The sequence below is a fragment of the Microcebus murinus genome, chromosome 16 (assembly GCF_040939455.1).
Source record: "Microcebus murinus isolate Inina chromosome 16, M.murinus_Inina_mat1.0, whole genome shotgun sequence".
NCBI lineage: Eukaryota > Metazoa > Chordata > Mammalia > Primates > Cheirogaleidae > Microcebus > Microcebus murinus.
The window spans coordinates 58,638,261-58,658,330 of record NC_134119.1 but is presented as its reverse complement, the minus strand read 5'-3'; the positions used below and the strand labels follow the sequence as shown (position 1 = coordinate 58,658,330).

Genomic DNA, 20,070 nt, shown 5'->3' with positions numbered 1-20,070 from the left:
GTGACACTGACGGCCGTTCTGATGTGTGTTACACCCTCGAAGGACTTGAAAATATTGAACTCGAGGGAGCGCTTTGAGAACAATGAACCTCATCCTGTCAATCTACTGGGTGTGAAATTGTGATTCTTTTGTGGCTTAAATTTGCATTTTTAAGTTTATTAATGAGATTGGGAATCTTTTCATGTCTGTTAGCCTTAGTATTTCTTTGAGAATCGCACATCTTTTGGTAATTGTTCTTTCAGGTTAATGTCCATTTGAATGTTAAAATACAAGTGACATAGAAAAAATTTGAGATTGTAAGGAGAGAGTGCAGAGGCTAGGATATTAGGAATTGCTCCTCGCCTCAAGAATCCTGGGCTCACTACTGAATTCAGTAACAATAAATTTTCTGCAATTTTGCATGTTTCTGGGTATGAAATTCTTAAATTTTTTTCTGCTTTGGATTTGTTGAACAACTTGGATCTGTGAAGTGTCATCTTTCTGTGCTCAGCAAACTCTTTCTCTTTCATGTTATATATACCTCTTCCCCATTCGTTCTCTCCCTTGTGAGAGAACTAGCTAATCATAAAGTGTTTGCTCTTCCCTGCCTTGCCTTTCCCACGGAAACCCCAATAAGGACCATGGCCTATGCCTTCCCCTTGCTCCTTTCTGGCTCCTGACCAACACCAGTGCTCTCCACGTGGCTCTGTGCAGCATGGTCTGCCCCTTCTCTTGGGAAATATAAGTAATAAATCCTTCTTTGTATGGCACTCGCCTGTGTCATCACTCAGTGCCATAAGTTATAATAAAATCACCCACGTAGAACTGAGACACTGGGCCTTTTACTCCTAGGTATTAACCCAAGAGAAAGACTAGTATTAATATATGAATGTTCATGCAATGTGGAGGAATATTGAAATAATTATGCTGCATGAAACAAAAGCAAAAAAGAGTAAACCTTTTATTCCATTTATATGAAATTCTATAAAAGGAAAAGGAGTTTATAGTGAAGGACAGCAAATCAATAGGAATGGGTAGCCAGAGACATAGAGAAAGAGGGATTTTAAAGGAGAGCAACTTTGGGGATGTTCATTATTGTGATTACGGTGATGATTTCATGGGTATATATTAATACACTAGGTAAGCCGGGCGTAGTGGCTCACACCTGTAATCCTAGCACTCTGGGAGGCCGAGGCGGGTGGATTGCTCAAGGTCAGGAGTTCAAAAGCAGCCTGAGCAAGACCCCGTCTCCACTAAAAATAGGAAGAAATTAATTGGCCAACTAATATATATAGAAAAAATTAGCCAGGCAAGGTGGCACATGCCTGTAATCCCAGCTACTTGGGAGGCTGAGGCAGTAGATCGCTTGAGCCCAGGAGATTGAGGTTGCTGTGAGTTAGGCTGATGCCACCGCACTCACTCTAGCCTGGGAAACAAAAGTGCGACTCTGTCTCAAAAAAATAAATAAATAAATACACTAGGTAAAACATCACATCTTACATCTTAAATATGTACAGCTTACCACACATCAATTATACCCCAATAGATATAGAGAGCTTTAAAAAATGGTTCCACATAAAAATCTGGATCTCCTGCTTCTAGTGAAAAGCTAGTCATTTTGGCAAACATATACTGAATCTATCATAACTATCCTCATCCTTTGAAAAGGAAAGCCCTCCTTCAATGGAAGCAAAGACCAGCAAGCAATAAAGGTTCTTTGTGAGTGATAAAAGTCTCATGCCTAGACTAGGATAATCTCTATCCTGTCTTCATTTTCTTGCTTGTATAAAAATGGCCTTGAAGCAAGCAGCCCAAATAGCCTCAGCAATCCAGAAAACATTTATTTGTTCTGCCAGTGACTTTGTCCATAGGAGTGGCTAAATCTAGAAGTCCTGAGAATATCTGTATACCCTCATCCCTCACAGCTGTAATGACCAGAATATTTCCGGAAGCATGTTTAGATTGGGAACACATCCTCTAGTTTGCTGCCTCCAACTCTGTTAACCACAGCCAGTGTGTGAATGTAATTACGGTGGACTTCAACGGCTTCAGACCACTCATGATTTTCTCCAGGAAGGGGATACAGTACAGAGATCTGTCTTCACTGAGCACATTGGGTAACCTGATACACACTTGCTGGCTGGCAAAGGTGAAATGGTTTTTGCCACAGGTACTGACAGTGATATAACACAGATAAGGACCCTGGGCAGGTAAGAAAGTGCAATGCAGCTCCTGAAAGCTCCCCACCTACCTGACACAAGGAATCTCTCCAGTATGCAAGACCAGATGTGAGATTCAACTTTTGCCTGATGGCTACATCACAAAGCCTACTCTCAGAGCTTCTCTCTGGTGTCACTCATTATGTTTGTTGACCAGGGAAATAACACACTCCCTGTACTCTAAGTCCTTTCTCCAGGGTGAACTTTCTGGTACTAAATGGGAGAAGGCCATTGGCTGAAGGCTTCTCTCCAATATGATTTCTTTGATGTTTAATGAGGCTGGATTTGTGGCTAAAGAATTTCCTACATTCGCTGCACTCATAAGGCCTTTCTCCAGTATGGACTCTCTGGTGTTGAACAAGCGTAGATTTAAGGCTGAAGGCTTTCCCACATTCACTGCACTCATAAGGCCTTTCACCAGTGTGGACTCTCTGGTGTAAAATGAGGCTGGATCTTTGGCTAAAAGATTTCCCACACTGAGTGCATTTATACGGCCTTTCACCAGTGTGAACTCTCTTATGTGCAATAAGGCCAGAGCTTTGGCTAAAGTACTTCCCGCATTCAGTGCAGTTATAAGGCCTTTCTCCAGTGTGGATTCTCTGATGCCGGACAAGTGTGATTCTGCGGCTAAAGAATTTCCCACATTCGCTGCACTTATAAGGCTTTGCCCCAGTGTGAATTCTCTGGTGTTCAATAAGGCCAGAGCTTTGTCTAAAGGTTTTCCCACATTCACTGCATTCATAAGGCCTTTCTCTAGTGTGGCTTTTCTTGTGCTGAACAAGTCTGCATTTCTGACTGAATGCTTTGCCACATTCAGTACACTCATGAAGCCTTTCTCCAGTGTGAATTCTCTGGTGTTGGACAAGTCTGTGTTTGTAGGTGAAGGCTTTCCCACATTCGCTGCATTCATAAGGCCTTGCTGAGATATGAACTCTACGGTGTATTGTAAGGTTGGAGTAATGGTTAAATAATTTCCCACAGTCACTGCATTCATAAGGCCTTGCTCCACTGTGAACTCTCTGGTGTACAATAAGGCTAGAGTTATGACTAAACAGTTTTCCACATTCACTGCATTTGTAAGGTCTTTCTCCAGTATGGACTCTCTGATGCTGAACAAGAGTGTGTTTGCTGCTGTAGGCTTTCCCACATTTGCTGCACTCATAAGGCCTTTCTCCAGTGTGAAGCTTTTTATGCCGAACAAGGTGGGTGCTTTTGCTGTAGGCTTTTCCACATTCACTGCACACATAAGGCGTTATACCCATGTGAACTCTCTGGTGTACAACAAGGTTAGATTTACGGCTAAAGAATTTTCCACATTCATGGCACTCATAAGGTCTTTCTCCACTGTGGACTCTCTGGTGCTCATAAAACCTGCTTTTGTGTCTGTAGGCTTTCCCACATTCACTGCATGTGTAATATCCTTCTGCAATGGGGAAGGCCTCTTTGCACTGAGTATTTCTGGGTGAGTTCTCCTTGCTGTAAATGGTCTGTTGCTGGAGAAGGGCTGAGCTGGGCAGGAGGTCCTTCCCACTGTCACCACATGCGAAGGGATTCTCTGACATGTGGACTCTGCAGTTTTTACCAAACAAAGCCCTATCTTCATCCCTTCTGAAGTAGTTCTCTCCAGTGTGCTGCTTCTGATGCTGGAGGATGTTTGTGCTAAACCAGAATTGTCTTCCATGTGTTCCATACATGTGCGATTTGTGCCTGGGGTGTATTCCCTGATGCTCATCCAGGAGCAAAACATCTTTCATGACTGGGCTCCAAATCCCACAAGGGTTGTAGGCTTTTTGGGTGGCCGGACCTGCCTTGGGAGCCCTGACCTGTGACACTCCTTGAGAAGGTGCCTCCTCATTCTCCATTTGAAACCAACAACCTGAAAGCAGAGAAATGTTGTTGAAGTGTATGTACACTTCGGTAGGAGGGGCAGCCCCAACACAATGTATATCTTACAAATCCAGGAATAAGTACATGAAACTCTTGGGATGAAAAAGGAGCTGATGTTAGGGTGAGAGAGTCTGCTGTACTGAGCCTGGCAACATCATACCATGGGGAAGTCCCCTGTGGGGCAAGCATACAGTGACGGGACACAGCACAGGCAGGAGAGGCAGCATCTCCAACTCACTTCTCTACAAACAGCTTTCAGCTGGGGCTTGTCTGCTGGTGACTCATGAGCACTGAATAAAAAGGAATGTCCAGATTCAGGAAAACCAACTACAACCAAGTAGCTATTCAAGGACTACTTAGGCTATGTGCACATCTCACAACACATTAAGTGTAGCTCAGGGACAGAGAACACTGCAGAGAGAGCTGTGGAGAGGAATGGGTGAGACTTGAATGCCAGAGAGGTGGGGGCCAGTACCGGCTAGAAGTGAGAGTAGAAATGACAAGTGGGCAAAATGTCAAAAATGAGGCTGAAATACAGAAATGAGTTAAGGCCTCTGTCCTTGGTACAAAAACAATCATGAGCACTGGAAAGGTCCCTGGCATCATGAGAATTCGGCCCTTACTTCGAGCCATTCCTCATTTCCCACCTACCAGATCCAGTATCCCTCTGGTGTTCTCTTGCCATAGCTGGCGTCATGTCTACCTGAATTCGGGAGGACACAAGTCCTAAGGGAAAGGGCAAAACAGGTAAGTGGACAGCAGGTGCACAGAGTAACCCACCCCATGACAGACCTCAAGAAAGAAAACTAGTATAACAAAAAGAGCCTCAGAGAATGTCGTATAGGAACAGCCCAGTGGTCCCTGCAAGCAGTAACCATGTGACGCCTGCAATTCCTGGCACTGTGAGGCACCAGGAAATGCCAGCTGCAGGGAAAAGGGCAAGATTGGGGGCAGAGAGCAACACTGATCCTGAACAGTCACTCTGCCAGGTTAGGCCAAGCCTGGTAGGATTCACTGGGTTCACTGCAAGACGCCTGGTCCCCTTATTCTCCCCTGCAAGGCTCCAGGGTACCAGGTGGTAGGGCTGCCTGGGGAGACAATGTCCTCAGCCCAGCCCTAGTACCTTCATAAGAAAAGCTAGGAAGAGAGCAATGTCCACAGCCAGGCTATGGTGAGGAAAGAGCCCAGCCAGGATGCTGGGTGAGTGTGAGGGACTTACCCAGGGAGGCCACAAGGGCAAAGTTCTCCAGCATCACATCGCGGTACAGGAGTCTCTGAGTCTCATCAAGAAGCTTCCACTCCTCCCATGAAAAGTCCACAGCCACATCCTCAAAGGTCACACTGACCTACCATGATAAGTAAAGCAGTGTCCCTGAGCAGCCTCTCTCCCCAGAACCCTCGGTCTATCCCTTGTCTCCCAAAATATGCCCCCTCTTCTCCCCGTCCTCTCCAGGTCACCTCACAGGAGATATCAGGCCAAATGCAGCTGCCTCCCTCTCCCTCCTCGTGGTCCTACTGATCACCACATTGGCCCACATCAACTACAGGCATGCGTGCAAATAAATGCCATCTAAGCTCTGGGCCTGGCACAAAGGGCCCTACCCCTTCTCCTGCCAGCAAGTCCCTTGGTCATGCCTCCCAGACCAGTGCCTCCCAACACAAGCCAACAGGCTTGGCTTTCTCCCTTAAGCTCCTAGGACCAAGTCCCTGGGACCACCACTTCACACTCTCTCCCTTGAGCACATCACCCTGTGGGCCATCCCTCCCTCACATTTCTGACCTCCCACTGTCACCACCAACACCTGGCCCACACCACAGATATCTGACATCTCCACATTCCACTCTGCATGTGGCATCCAGACAGTGCTTGGGAAATGCAACCATGACTCCATCCTGCCTTAGACCTCTGACAGCCCACAAAGCCAGGGAGCCCCAGTCCTGTTTTTTGTTGTTGGGTTTGTTTTTGTTTTCTGAGATAAAGTCTTGCTCTGTGGCTCAGGTTAGAATGCAGTGGTGTCATCGTAGCTCACTGCAACCTCCAACTTCTAGGCTTAAGTGATTCTCCTGCCTCAGCCTCCTGAGTAGCTGGGACTAAGGGCATGTGCCACCATGTCTGATAATTTTTCTATTTTCTTGTAGAGATGGGGTCTCGCTCTTGATCAAGCTAGTCTTGAACTCCTGACCCCAAGCTATCCTCTTGCTTAAGCCTACCAGAGTGCTAGGATAACAGGCATAAGCCACTGCACCCAGCCCCCAGTCCTGTTTTATTTTTTTATTTATTTTTTTTTTTTTTGAGACAGAGTCTCGCTTTGTTGTCCAGGCTAGAGTGAGTGCCGTGGCGTCAGCCTAGCTCACAGCAACCTCAAACTCCTGGGCTCGAGTGATCCTTCTGCCTCAGCCTCCCGGGTAGCTGGGACTACAGGCATGTGCCACCATGCCCGGCTAATTTTTTATATATATATCAGTTGGCCAATTAATTTCTTTCTATTTATAGTAGAGACGGGGTCTCACTCTTGCTCAGGCTGGTTTCGAACTCCTGACCTTGAGCAATCCGCCCGCCTCGGCCTCCCAAGAGCTAGGATTACAGGCGTGAGCCACAGCGCCCGGCCACCCAGTCCTGTTTTAAAGAGCTCTCCACTTTGCCCTGCTCCTTGCTTCTATTTTAGCCACTCAGAACCATGTGCAGATGTCAGATACCTTAGCCCTTTTCTACTGCTGGGTTAGACATGCTGTTCTGTTACCCATCTCAGCCATCCTCTTCCCATCAAAGCCTCATTCGATGCCGGCCCCACTGGTCCCCTGGCCTTCACTGACTTTCCTATTTGCCCGTGAGCTTATCCACCAGCCTGAGGCAGCTCTCCAGGCCCCATCAGGAGTCACCACAAAAGCCTGGTGAGCCTCCAGAGGGGAGAATAAATGCAGGCTCTGGCCTCACTGTCACTTCACCTCCATTGCTGCTAAGCTTCCACATCCATCTTATGCCCATTCGTCCTTGGAAGCCTTGGAATGGAAGCCACCTCACCACCACAGCCACCACTCTCTGTCTTTGTGACACACATCAATCCCATTCGGGTGCCCAAGAGAGAGAAGACCAGTCCTCCAATCTGATCCTCCTTTTCCTTGCTCCCAGTAACTCTTATTCTCAGTCTTGCAGGAATGGATTTATTTCCGCAAGAGCAGGTTGTTATAAGGTAAGAAGCCCCTTTGTGTTGGCCCCTTCGCACATGCCTATCTCCCTGTCACCTTCCACCATGTTATGATGCAGCAGGAAGGACCTTGCCAGAAGCCAGTGCTGTGTCCTTGAACTTCCCAGCCGGTAGAACTATGAGCTAAATAAACTTCTTTTCTTTATAAATTTCCCAGTTTCAGGTATTCCTTTACAGCAACACAAAATGGACAAAGACAATCCCAGTCCACCAATTTGTGGTACCTCTGACTTGAGCCCCTCCCCTGAACTCCAGACCTGTGTGTCCAGCTATCCACTCAAGGCCTTCACTCAGGGGTCTTTATTAGAACATCTCAGACTCAACATCAAATAACAAATCCTAACTCCTGATATTCCCTCTGAAAATTACTCCTACAACTGACTTCCCCATTTCAGTTGGCATCTCCTTCCAGCTACAAAGGCCAACAATTCTGGAGTTATCATTGATTCCTCTCCTTCCCTCTTAACTTCCATATCCGTAAGTCTAATTGGACCTACTTTGAAAACACAAATCCAGAAACTGCATTTTTCTCCCATATCCATAGCCACCACCCTGGACCAGCCCTCACTGATATTCATATAGACTATTGCAGGAGCCTCTTCCCTCCCTCCTAATGTCTGTTCTCCACTGTGCAGCCAGAGGAAGTCTGTTAAGAATTCAGATGACTGCCCCCTACTCTACTCCAAACCTTCCATGGCTCCTAACACCTTCAGAATGAAGGCACAGTTCCTCCACCTGCCATTGCAGGCCTGACTCCTGCATCCCTGCTCTCTGGTCCTATAAGATGAAACAGAGACCTGTAACAGCTGCCTGACGACTCAGGCTCAGCTCTAAGTATTTGCACATGCTGATCCCTGGGCCTGTAATACCTTCTACAGGACATCCCACTGGTGGCCAGAAAGTGGGCCCACTCCATATAACCCCGGCCTGGATTCATGACCCTGAGTCTGGTGAGACCTCAGAGACCTGGACCCAAAGGCTAGTAGAGTGGCAGGCAGAGGGTCCTGCCACAACCTGAGGACCAGGTGAGTGGGACACAGGAAGGATGAGGACCTGAGACACCCTCTACTCACCTGTGCATGGCTCATAAGTGCTTCTGAAGCCATGGAAACCTGTGGGAAGAGTGAGATTGTGAGTGAAGGGGACCCCTAATGGAGTCCCAAGGGCTGGAGGTGACCTCCAGCTGACTTTTTAACTTATGGGCTTCAGTCCTTAGTGCTACCTCTTACCAGATGTGTGACCTTGAACAACCTCCTTGTGCCTCAATGTCATCTGTAAAATGGGTATCAGAATGGTTCCAAGCTCACAGGGCTGCTGTTGGTATCAAATGCATTAGTACATATCAAGTGGCAAGTGTGGACTATTACTGCCACAGAATTAAGGCTGTTGTCAATATTTTCAGTACAAATGATATGATAGGTTTTTGAAACTTTAGATGTGTGGTATACTTACCTTGTAAGTATTTATAAGAATATAATATTTATGACTTTTTAGTATCTTAATATACTGCCTTGTGGCATATTAAGGTGTGAACTAAATATTAAGTGCTTACATAAAGTCAACTCGTTAAAATAACACAATTCAATGTTTAATTGCCTACCTATACATATACATTTAGAGAAATATTGATTTTTTTTTTTAATTTCAGAGTATTACGGGGGTTACATAAATTGCCCTTGCACTGTTCGAGTCAGAATTACAAGCGTGTCCATCCCCCAGACAGGGTGCAACGCATCCCTTAGGTGTGAATTTACCTGTTGAAATAAGTGGTTGTTTCATAAATTCACAAGTTAAAACTGGGGAGGTGGACGGCAGCTGTGCAGGCCAGGTGGATGCTAGTTTTCTATCTTTAAAAACCCACCTGTAATTGGATCACTTCTCCCCATTCTATCGCCACCACTCTGATCCAGCAGTGGCTCTCCTGGAGTCTGCTACAGTAGCTTCCTCAAGGTCTCCCCATCTCCACTCTCACAAACCCTCCTTCCCTCCCAGCCCCCAGTCTGTTCTCTGAGCAGTCTTTGGGAATTTTTAAAAATCTTAGTCTCTCTGTCCACAACCCTCCATGGCTACCGGCACCCTCAGAATGACATCACAGCGACTCGACGGCTGCTGTGAACTAAAATAAAATCTTACTGATCACCCCCACACTGGCTGACTGAAGGGACTCCCTTCTGGCCAAAGGAATATCCTAAAACTAAATTGCCTGCCAGGAGGAGGGAGGTCAGACAGGCCTCATCATGCTCCCCCTCCCTTCTTGGGGACATCCATTGTAACCCATTAACAGGCCTAACGGTATGCAAGACAAACCTGCAGGTCCTCAATTTATTACAACAAATACATGCCCAGTGGCTTGTCTCTGATTAACAGCCCCTTACGCTAAAACATCCCAAGCCTTTAGACAAAGCCTCATGTCTTTAACCAATTACAAGTCAAAGAATCTTTAAAGCCCCCCTCCTCAAGATGTCCCACCTTTTCAGGCCAAACCAATGTATCAATGTATGCCTCCTACATATTGATTTCTGACTTTACCTGTAACCCCTGTCTCCCTGAAATGTATCAAACCAAACTGTAACCCAGCCACAACGAGTCCACTTGCTCAAGGCTTCTTGGGCGTGGCTCCGGGTCATGGTCCTCAAATTTGGATCAGAGTAAATCTCTTTAAAATTATTTTACAGAGTTTGGCTTTTTTTTTTTTTCTCTGTTAACTCTGCCATTCCACATAGCTCATCCGCTCACAATGTCTTCCATAGATAGGAGACAGACTCCAGGTTTCCCAACTGCCCCTCGATCGCACCTCCAAGCCTCTGCACATGCTGGTCTCTGTATAAAAGAACACTCAGCCACTCCTCATCACGCTGGGGGTCAGAAATGGGGACCCCGCCCAGGAACGCACCAATGTCTCGAACAGAGGGGCATGGCTGAGGTGACCTGGGAGGGCGGCCTTCCTTCATTCGGGGGTTCAGGATTTGGAGGTGCGGACAGGTGAGGACCTGGGGGACGCAGCACCAACCTATGCTCCGCCCATCAGAGCGGCCGCCAACAAGAGAGCCTGTGGCGCAGCGGGGCCAGGAGCGCGAGCCAAACCCAAACCCAGCCCGTCCCCCTGCGGGGAGTCAACCCAGGGGGCGCCCCAGCCCCGCACCCCCGAACCACAGACTCGCCTCTGTGCATTGTGGGCAACGTTTCCCATCACCCCTTCCTGCTCAACGTTACCTTAGGCCTGACCAAGAGCTCAGAACCTGATCAGGTGGGCCGACCCAAGAAAGACCAGAACGACAACCGCCCGGAAACCGCCGGAAATCCCGCCTGGACGTGCTCCGCAAGGTACCGAAGCGCCGCTCTCCTCGGCCCTCATTGGCCCAGCGCCGCAGTGCTCTGCGCGGAGGCTTCTGGGTAATGTAGTTCCAGACTCTGCGGCGCAGGCGCACGGTCCAAGAGGTCGCGCAAGGGGCGCCGGGAAGGGGTTACCCGAAGTTCCAAAGCTCCGACCCCGTTTGGCTCCGGATAGAGAGGACGTGCGGATGTTACTCAGTCACAGAAAAGTTTAGGAACACATTATTTCAGATGCTCCCCAAAGCTGCAAAAGACACGAAACCATGTCAGTGTGATCCTAAGACACTAATGGGAACACGATCAAGCAGACCAATATAGTAACCCCTCTTTATCCATAGGGCTATGTTCCAAGAACCTCAGTGGATACTATTTTTTTCCTATACATACATGCCTATGATAAAGTTTAGTTTTTAAATTATGTACAGCGTGAACTAAAGTATAATTTTAAGGCTCAACACCCACCGGCTAAGTGAATGGACCCCCTCGTTGCCAAAGGAATATCCTAAAATTAAATTGTCTGCCAGGAGGAGGGAGGTCAGACAGACCTCATCATGCCCCCCTCTCTTCTTGGGGACATCCTTTGTAACTCATTAACAGGCCTAAGGGTATGCAAGACAAACCTGCAGGTCCTCAATTTACACAATAAATCTATGTCCAGTTGCTTGTCTCTGATAAACAGCTCCTTATGTTAAAACATTCCAAGCCTGGCCGGGCGCTGTGGCTCACGCCTGTAATCCTAGCTCTTGGGAGGCCGAGGCGGGTGGATTGCTCAAGGTCAGGAGTTCAAAACCAGCCTGAGCAAGAGCGAGACCCCGTCTCTACTATAAATAGAAAGAAATTAATTGGCCAACTGATATATATATAAAAAAAAAAAATTAGCCGGGCATGGTGGCGCATGCCTGTAGTCCCAGCTACTCGGGAGGCTGAGGCAGAAGGATCACTCAAGCCCAGGAGTTTGAGGTTGCTGTGAGCTAGGCTGACGCCACGGCACTCACTCTAGCCTGGACAACAAAGCGAGACTCTGTCTCAAAAAAAAAAAAAAAAAAAAACATTCCAAGCCTTTAGATAAAGATTCATGTCTTTAACCAATTACAAGCCAAAGAATCTTTAAACCCACCTATAACCTGTAAGCTCCCCCCATGCTTCGAGATGTCCCACCTTTTTGGGCCAAACCAATGTAGGCCTCCCACTTATTGATTTGTGACTTTACCTGTAACTCCTTTCTCCCTGAAATGTATAAAAACCAAACTGTAACCCAGCCACAGCAAGTCCACTTGCCCAAGGCCTCTTGGCAGTGGGCCGGGTCCTGGTCCTCAAATTTGGTTCAGAATAAATCTCTTTAAAATTATTTTACAGAGTTTGGCTTTTTTTCCATTGACAACAGTAAGAAATAATAATAAAATAGAACAAGCATAACAATATACTGTAATAAAAGTTATGTGAATGCAGTCTCTTTCTTTCTAATAGCTTATTGTACGGTACTCATTCTTCTTGTGATGATGTGAGCTGATACAATGCATGCATAATGAGATGAAGTTAAGATGTATGCATCATGACTTGGCATTAGGCTACTACTGACCTTCTGTATTCCTGAATTTGTGTAACCAGTCCTTACTTTCAACAAATGGCTTGATGTCACTTGTTGCAGGGGGTTCACTGCTGAAGTCTTCTTACAGACGCAATGCTTTCTGGCACATTTCTATCAATCAGAACACGTTTTCTGTTCATGTCTTCCACCCACAAATTTAATGCCTTTTCTATCTTAACTGAGCACTTAGCAATCGCTGTGGACATAATTTTTCAGTTTGAAGTGTGACAGCAAAACCAGCATGATTTTTTTTTTCCTTCTTCGAGGTTTTATGAGAAAATTTATTCTTACCATAGATCTTAGCAACCTCAGCACAGGATATTTTTTTCTCATTAAGTCGAGAATGTTCTTTTTTCACTTAAAGGAAGCACTTTACAGCTTCTCCTTGGCACATCCAAATTGCATCATTACAGTTGCACTTTGCGACCATTATTGAGTAAAGTAAGGGTTATTTGAACACAAGCATTGTGACACCATGGCAGTTGATCTGATAACCAAGAGGGCTACTAAGTGGCTAATGGGAGAGTAGCATATACAGCGTGGCTATGCTGTACAACGGGATGAATTACATCCTGGTTGGGAGAGACCAGGATGTCACTAGATGTTATCATGCCATCAGAATGGTGCACAATTTAAAATTTACGGATTGTTTATTTCTTGAATTTTTTATTTAACATTTTTGGATCGTGACTGACCATCAAAAATTTTCAGGTAACTGAAACTATAGAAAGTGAAATGGTAAGTAAGTGGGGCTATTATATAGTTTCCTCCATGTTTCTTAAGCTTAAAGTTAATTGGGTTTTGTGGATGGGTAGGTTTATAGTTTTTATCAAATTTGGAAAACTTTTGGCCCTTATTCCCTAAGAGATTCCAGTTAATTATAATTAGGCTACAGCTCACTGACCTTTTTTAGTTTTCGATTTTTTTCTGTTTTTCATTTTGGATCATTTCTATTGCTGTCTTTTCCCAACTCACTAATATTTTCTTCTGCAGTGTTTAATGTGCTGTTAATTCCATCCATTGGAATATATTTTTTACCTGTATGAGTTTGATTTGGGTCTTTTTAAATATATCTGTTTTATGAAGTATTCTTCTCCTTCCTTTCTTGAACATTTAATATAATTTTAATAACTGTTTTAATGTTTTTGTCTACCAATTCTATCATGTGTGTTTTTTTGTCAATATTGATTGACTCTTCTGATAATAGGTCATACTTTTCTTCTTCTTTGCATGCCTGGTAATTATTTTTTATATACAAAATATTGTGAAATTTAATTTTTTAGGTGCTGGTTAGTTTTGCATTTCTGTCAATATTCTTGAGTTTTGTTCTGTTACTCAGTTATTTGGAAAGTTTGATCCATTTGAAGATTTTTTAAAGATTTGTTAGGTGGCACAAACGTGGCAATATGCTAAGGTGAATTTTATACCACTACTAAGATGGTACCTGTCTGAGTAAACTACTCCCCATGAATAACTTGGGTATTCCTCTCTGACTGTTAGGAACACAGTTTCCAGCCCTGTGTAAATTTCAGAGATTGATCCCCCTGCTCCTTTCAGGTGGTTAATCCATAGTCTTGGGACATTTTCTCACATGCATACACTGAGCAGTATTCAGTGAAGAGTTGACGGGCACTTTCTGCAAAACCATGGAGCTCTCTCCTCTCCAGTATCCTGCCCTACAAATTTACCCACCTTGGCCACTTTAAACTCTCAATTCCATCTCATGAACTCAGAGGCCACTGATTTCCTCTTGGAATCTCCCTTCCTGCAGTGCAACCTGGAAATTCTCTCAGGGCAACCCACAGCTCTTATGTGGTTTCACCTTGTTTCCCTCTCCCAGAGATCTCTCTGTGCTACCTGATGCCCAATTGCTGAAAATGATTATTTTGCATATTGATTTTGCATTCGATTATTTTGTCCAGTTTTCTGTTGTTTCAAGTGGGAGGATTAAGTCCAGTCCCTGTTACTCCATCTTGGCCAGAAACAGTAATCTTTTTGTTGTCTTTTTATACTCCATTGACTATGAACTTGGGGAAAGTGTTATGTTATTTCTCCTAAGAACTATGACACTGGAGTAAGTATCATAGTGACATAATGGAATTGGGATCTACTAATGGAAGAGTATCTATGGATGTTTGGGGGAGGCAATATATACATACATGTATCAGTGATTTAGAAATAGAGGGTATTTCTTTAAGGACTAAAATTCCTTTCCCTAATCTAGCTTACACTTGGTAGTGCCAGAGAAATAACAAACGTGATAGCTCAGCAAGTACACAGCATGTTAGAAGAAAAAGTGGGGAAAGGAGACAGGCAAGTGGGAGGCAGAAGGAGGGGAGAAGAGTTACAATTTAGATTAAATGGCTAGAGCAGCTAATTAACCTGGCATCTGAAGGAACTTACAGTACCTACGGCAGAGTGTGTTAGCATTTGTTTCTCCATGGATGGGCAGACACATTGCTTATCGGACGTATTGCCTCTGCTGTCCAATAAATGAGACAAAAAGGTGTCTCCGTATAACTATCTTAATGGAGCAGAGACTTACTGGATTAATCTCTGCTCATGACATCCTCTGATAGACTTCTTTACTGAACAATTACTGACAATGTAGTAGCCATTCATGAACCTACCAACTAACCCAAAACCTGGAATGCCAATATATGCTTAAAAGCCACTTTATTTTGTTCTCTGTGAATTTTCTGCTAGAAACATTTGCTCCTTTTACTACTGGTATGTTGGTCTTTTCTTTTATCACTTGTAGGAGCTGTGTAGGGACTCCTCATATACTAGGAAATTGAGCCAATTATAATATGACTTGCAAATAGTTTCACCAATATTTTCTCCTGGCACTTTGAACTTCTCTGTGGTACAGTCTGCCATGCAGTAATATTGTGTTGTTTATGCAGTCAGATTTATCAACTTGGTTTTTTCATCTTTGGAAACGTCTTCATTACTTTGAGCTTATTTTTAAAATCTTCCATTTTTTAATAAGAACTTTATGGGACTTTTTGGTCTTTAAATATATAAATATTTTGGATATCTGAGTTTAATTCTGAAGGAAGCTGTGAAAGATAGATCCAACTGTTTTATTTCCTCAGATATTTAATCAGTTGATTCAACAGCATTACGTTTATAAAATCACCCAAAGTGCCTCACTGATTTACAAGTTACCTTTATCACACAATTTCGATAACTTATATATATTTCTGGCTTCCTGTTGACAGTCTGTTATTAGGATATGCCCACACATGTGTATGTTTTAATATTTCATAGGGCTTATTGTCCCTAATATTCTATATCTGAATTTTTTCTCAGCTATTTTTAACAAATATAAATATCACATATGATAGTAGCATTTTCTGTGTTTTGTTCACTCATCATAATACATATGAGATTCCTCCATGTGGTTGCATGTGTCAATAGTTTGTTCCATTTTATTGCTGGGCAATATTCAATTGTATGGTGTAACACACTTCGTGTATCCATTCACAAGTTGACCACCACTTGAGTTGTTTCCACTTTCAATAAAACCCGAATTAAACTGCAATAAACACTGATGAGCAGGTTTTTATATAAACGTCAATTTTCATTTCTCTTGGGTGAATACCTGAGAGGGATTGCTGGATCGCATGATGAATGTAAGACTAACTTTATAAGGATGAAGTAAATTTTCTCTTCAAAAAAAATCTTGGAGGATCTCAAACTACCCAACACTAAAAGAAAATCCCAAAGGCCGGGTGCGGTGGCTCGCGCCTGTAATCCTAGCACTATGGGAGGCCGAGGCGGGTGGATTGCTCGAGGTCAGGAGTTCGAAACCAGCCTGAGCAAGAGCGAGACGCCTTCTCTACTATAAAATTAGAAAGAAATTAATTGGCCAACTAATATATATATAGACTACAGGCATGCCTGTAGTCGTAGCTACTCGGGAGGCTGAGGCAGGAGGATTGCTTGAGCCCAGGAGTCTGAGGTTGCTGTGAGCTAGGCTGACTCCGTGGCACTCACTCTAGCCTGGGCAATAAAGCAAGACTCTGTCTCAAAAAAAAAAAAAAAAAAAAAAAAGTGGGCAAAGGACATGAACAAACATTTCTCAAAAGAAGACACACAAATAGCCAACATATACATGAAAAAAATGCTCAATGTCACTCATCATCAGAGAAACGCAGATCAAAACCACAATGAGATATCATCTTACCCCAGGTAGAGTGGCTACTATAAAAAAAAGACCAAAAAAAGGCCGGGCATGGTCATTCACACCTGTAATCCTAGCACTCTGGGAGGCTGAGGCAGGAGGATCACTTGAGGTCATGAATTTGAGACCAGCCTGAGCAAGAGTGAGATCCCACCTCTACTAAAAAAAAATAGAAAGAAATTAATTGGCCAACTAAGCCTGAGCAAGAGTGAGACCCCACCTCTACTAAAAAATATAGAAAGAAATTAATTGGCCAACTAAAAACATATAGAAAAAATTAGCCAGGCATGGTGCCACATGCCTGTAGTCCCAGCTACTTGGGAGGCTGAGGCAGGAGGATTGCTTGAGCCCAGGAGTTGGAGGTTGCTGTGAGCTAGGCTGATGCCATGACACTCACTCTACCCCGGTCAACAGAGTGAGACTCTGTCTCAAATGGCCGGGCGTGGTGGCTCACGCCTGTAATCCTAGCACTTTGGGAGGCCGAGGCGGGCGGATTGCTCAAGGTCAGGAGTTCGAAACCAGCCTGAGCGAGACCCCGTCTCTACCAAAAATAGAAAGAAATTAATTGACCAACTAAAAATATATATACAAAAAATTAGCCGGGCATGGTGGCACATGCCTGTAGTCCCAGCTACTCGGGAGGCTGAGGCAGTAGGATCGCTGAGCCCCGGAGATTGAGGTTGCTGTGAGCCAGGCTGACGCCACGGCACTCACTCTAGCCTGGGCAACAAAGTGAGACTTTGTCTCAAAAAAAAAAAAAAAAAGACAAAAAATAACCGATGCTGGGGAGGATGTGGAGAAAAGCAAACTTTTACACGCTGTCCTTGGGAATGTAAATTAGTGCAGCCACTATGGAAAGCAGCATGGAGATTTCTCAAAAAACTAACAAATAGGGGTGGGGGGTGATGAAGAGAAAAACTAACAAATAGGGGTGGAGGTGATGAAGAGAGGTAGGCTAATGAGCTCAAACGTACTGTTAAATAAAAGGTCTAAGCTCTGTTGTTCGACAGCAGAGTGACTATAGCGAACAACGCACCACTGTGTATTTCAAAGTAGCTAGAAGGACTTGAACTGTTTCCAATGCATAGAAATGATAAATACTCAAAATGGGCCGGGCGCGGTGGCTCATGCCTGTAATCCTAAGCTCTCTGGGAGGCCGAGGCAGCCGGATTGCTCAAGTTCAGGAGTTCGAAACCAGCCTGAGCAAGAGTGAGACCCCGTCTCTACTATAAATGGAAAGAAATTAATTGGCCAACTAAAAATATATACAAAATATTAGCCGGGCATGGTGGCGCATGCCTGTAGTCCCAGCTACTCGGGAGGCTGAGGCAGGAGGATCGCTTGAGCCCAGGAGTTGGAGGTTGCTGTGAGCTAGGCTGACGCCACGGCACTCACTCTAGCCTGGGCAACAAAGTGAGACTCTGTCTCAAAAAAAAAAAAAAAAAAAACTCAAAATGATGGACACCTCAAATACCCTAACTGGATGATTACACATTCTATGCATGTAACAAAATACCACACATACCCCACAAATGTGTGAAATGTTATGTATCCATAATCTTATTGGTATTTTCATTGGTATTACATTAAACTGACTGCAATTTTTAGGGGGAAATGACACATTTAGGCAGGTGAAAATTCCCATGCAATAACAGTCTTTTCGTTTATTTAAATTCTGTTTTACTTGTCCCTCATGAGGATTTTAGAGTTTTAAAAAAAAAAATTTCACTAATTCAACAAATATTTAGCGGGGACCTATTTGGCACTACACGATATTTTAGTACTGGGGTTGCAAATTTAAATTTGGAAGTTGTAGGTAAAGCTAGAAAAATGAAGCTAGACTATATCGCTGAGAAAATGAGCATAGATAGAAAAGAAATGCAAAGAGAGTGATCCCTGGTATAGGACACAAGTAACCAGAAAAGAAGCTGAGAAGGATCCTCCAATGAGGCAGGAGGGAAAACCAAGGGACTGGCACGTCATGAAAGCCAGCTGGGGTGTGTGGAGGATCAGGTGTGGCAAATGAACGGCGACCCAAATGCTTCCCACTCACCTGGCTCTGGAGCGCCCACCTGTTGCGGAGAGGCGGGGCGGGGGGGGGGGGGGGGGGCCAGGTGACACTGGCCTCACTCAATGAGTCCAGACGCTCCCGTTTTCTCTCTCCTGCTCATTCTGTCCCTCCATAGCTTTATCCATCTTTCTCGCCATCATTCTCTGAGACGCGCCATCTCCCTCTTACACGGCATGTCTCTCACTCCTCCACCTGTCACCGGCTCTCGCCCAATCTCCCGATCTCGCTCGTTCATTCTCTCAAATACTCAACCTCTCTCAATCTCTGTGACTCTCCGCCCCCTCCCCACGACACACACACACACACGGGGCAGCACACTGGGCACTCGGGCCTCAGCATGGAACCAAGCAGGCCCCACAGAGAGGCGTGTGCTTGCTTGCACGTGTCCTGCATGGGGCGCACACGGCCACCCTGGATGTGCACGTGTGTGTAGGATTTGCATAAACCCCCGTTCTTGCGCCTTTGTGCTCCACCTGTCGCTCCTTCGCTGGGTAACTCAGGCTGGACTGGGACACGCAGAGCAATCGGGACGGGGGGAGCTACGCCCAGACCCTAAAGCCCGAGGCTCTGGCCGCAGCACCCACCGTATGCCAGGAATGGTGGAGACGAGAGTGAACCACCCAGACCGACCCTGGCCTGGAGAGCTCACCGTCTCACGGGGAGATGGTCAGCAAGAGAATAATGACTGAGACACACAAAAGCACAACAGTAGCCAAAGACACAGGTGCGGGTGTCACCAGATGCCCACATCAGGGGAGGCATCGCAGGGGGGGCGGGGTGGGGGGCGGTGGTGGTGTTGGCACCCAGGCCTGGAAAGTCACGGGCCGTCCACCTGCACAGGGTGTGGCTCTCACACTGCTCCCTCAGTCCCACGACCATCAGGTCAGCGTCACTCCTGCAAGCCACCTGCAGATGCTGCTGCATCGGACACATGAGCTTGGGGAGCAGGGACCGAAAGCTGGGGTGTCGAGCGAAGTGTGTAACCGGGAGCCTGACTCCGCGGTGCCGCTGAGAGCAGAGGATCTGAGGGAGAATGAGAGCGCTGGGCACGGAGTGGCTCCAGCAGAGGCAACTCGTGCTAAGGCTCCGAGGTAGGAGGGACGGTGGCGTCACCCGGGCCGACAGAAGGCAACACGGGGCCGAGAGAGAGAAAGGGCAAGCGTGGCCCGAAATGAGGCCACCGTCCCACAGGGTCATGCCCTGCCTCGGCCCTGACCCCGGACAAAGTCCGTTCTGTGGGCGGGAAGGGGGGCTCAGGCCAGCTGGGTGGGAGGAGCACATGCAGGGAGCACTGGGGACCCCATGGCCGGACAAGCAGGGGCCACCTCCACGGCAGACGCACAGGGAGAGAACAGGGCCAGGTGAAACCCTGGTCAGAGCAGGCTTGACGGACCGAGCAAGCCAAGAGGAGGGCTCAAGGAAGAAAGCTTTGCCATGATGCATAATTGGTTAAAAAGCAAAGCAGCCCAACTCAGAAGGACGAGAGAGCCAGAAACAGCCTCCGCTCCTGGAGTTTGCTGTCTGGCCTCATGGGGGTCACTTCCTCCAACAGCCCTCCCTGCCTGCTCCTGCAGAGCCCCCTCCTCCGCGACACACCT

At 45.9% G+C, this 20,070-nt stretch overlaps 1 protein-coding gene across 3 annotated transcripts; it reads right to left on the bottom strand.

Moving 5' to 3' along the window:
• Positions 1-921: 921 nt before the first annotated feature.
• LOC105876962 (uncharacterized) lies at positions 922-16,262 on the bottom strand. 3 transcript variants are annotated; one of them, XM_012775112.3, is made up of 5 exons: positions 10,505-16,262; positions 8,365-8,403; positions 5,305-5,431; positions 4,737-4,811; positions 922-4,074 (listed from the first exon to the last, which is right to left on the bottom strand). In XM_012775112.3, exons 2-5 carry the CDS (start codon positions 8,395-8,397, stop codon positions 2,339-2,341), a joined length of 1,971 nt encoding a protein of 656 aa, XP_012630566.1. In that variant the 5' UTR covers positions 8,398-8,403; positions 10,505-16,262; the 3' UTR covers positions 922-2,338. The 3 variants fall into 3 exon arrangements, with proteins under 3 accessions (XP_012630566.1, XP_075849105.1, XP_012630571.1); XM_075992990.1 differs by having other exon boundaries at positions 8,365-16,262; XM_012775117.3 differs by lacking the exon at positions 4,737-4,811.
• Positions 16,263-20,070: the final 3,808 nt, after the last annotated feature.

What these genes read in the sequence shown, in the direction of transcription:
- LOC105876962 (XM_075992990.1), bottom strand. Translation starts at nt 8,397, where the DNA reads ATGGCTTCAGAAGCACTTATGAGCCATGCACAG. An exon ending in CACTTATGAGCCATGCACAG is followed by an intron (nt 5,432 to 8,364) that starts GTGAGTAGAGGG and finishes TTATCATGGTAG; the next exon opens with GTCAGTGTGACCTTTGAGGA. An exon ending in CCAGAGGGATACTGGATCTG is followed by an intron (nt 4,075 to 4,736) that starts GTAGGTGGGAAA and finishes CTCTGCTTTCAG; the next exon opens with GTTGTTGGTTTCAAATGGAG.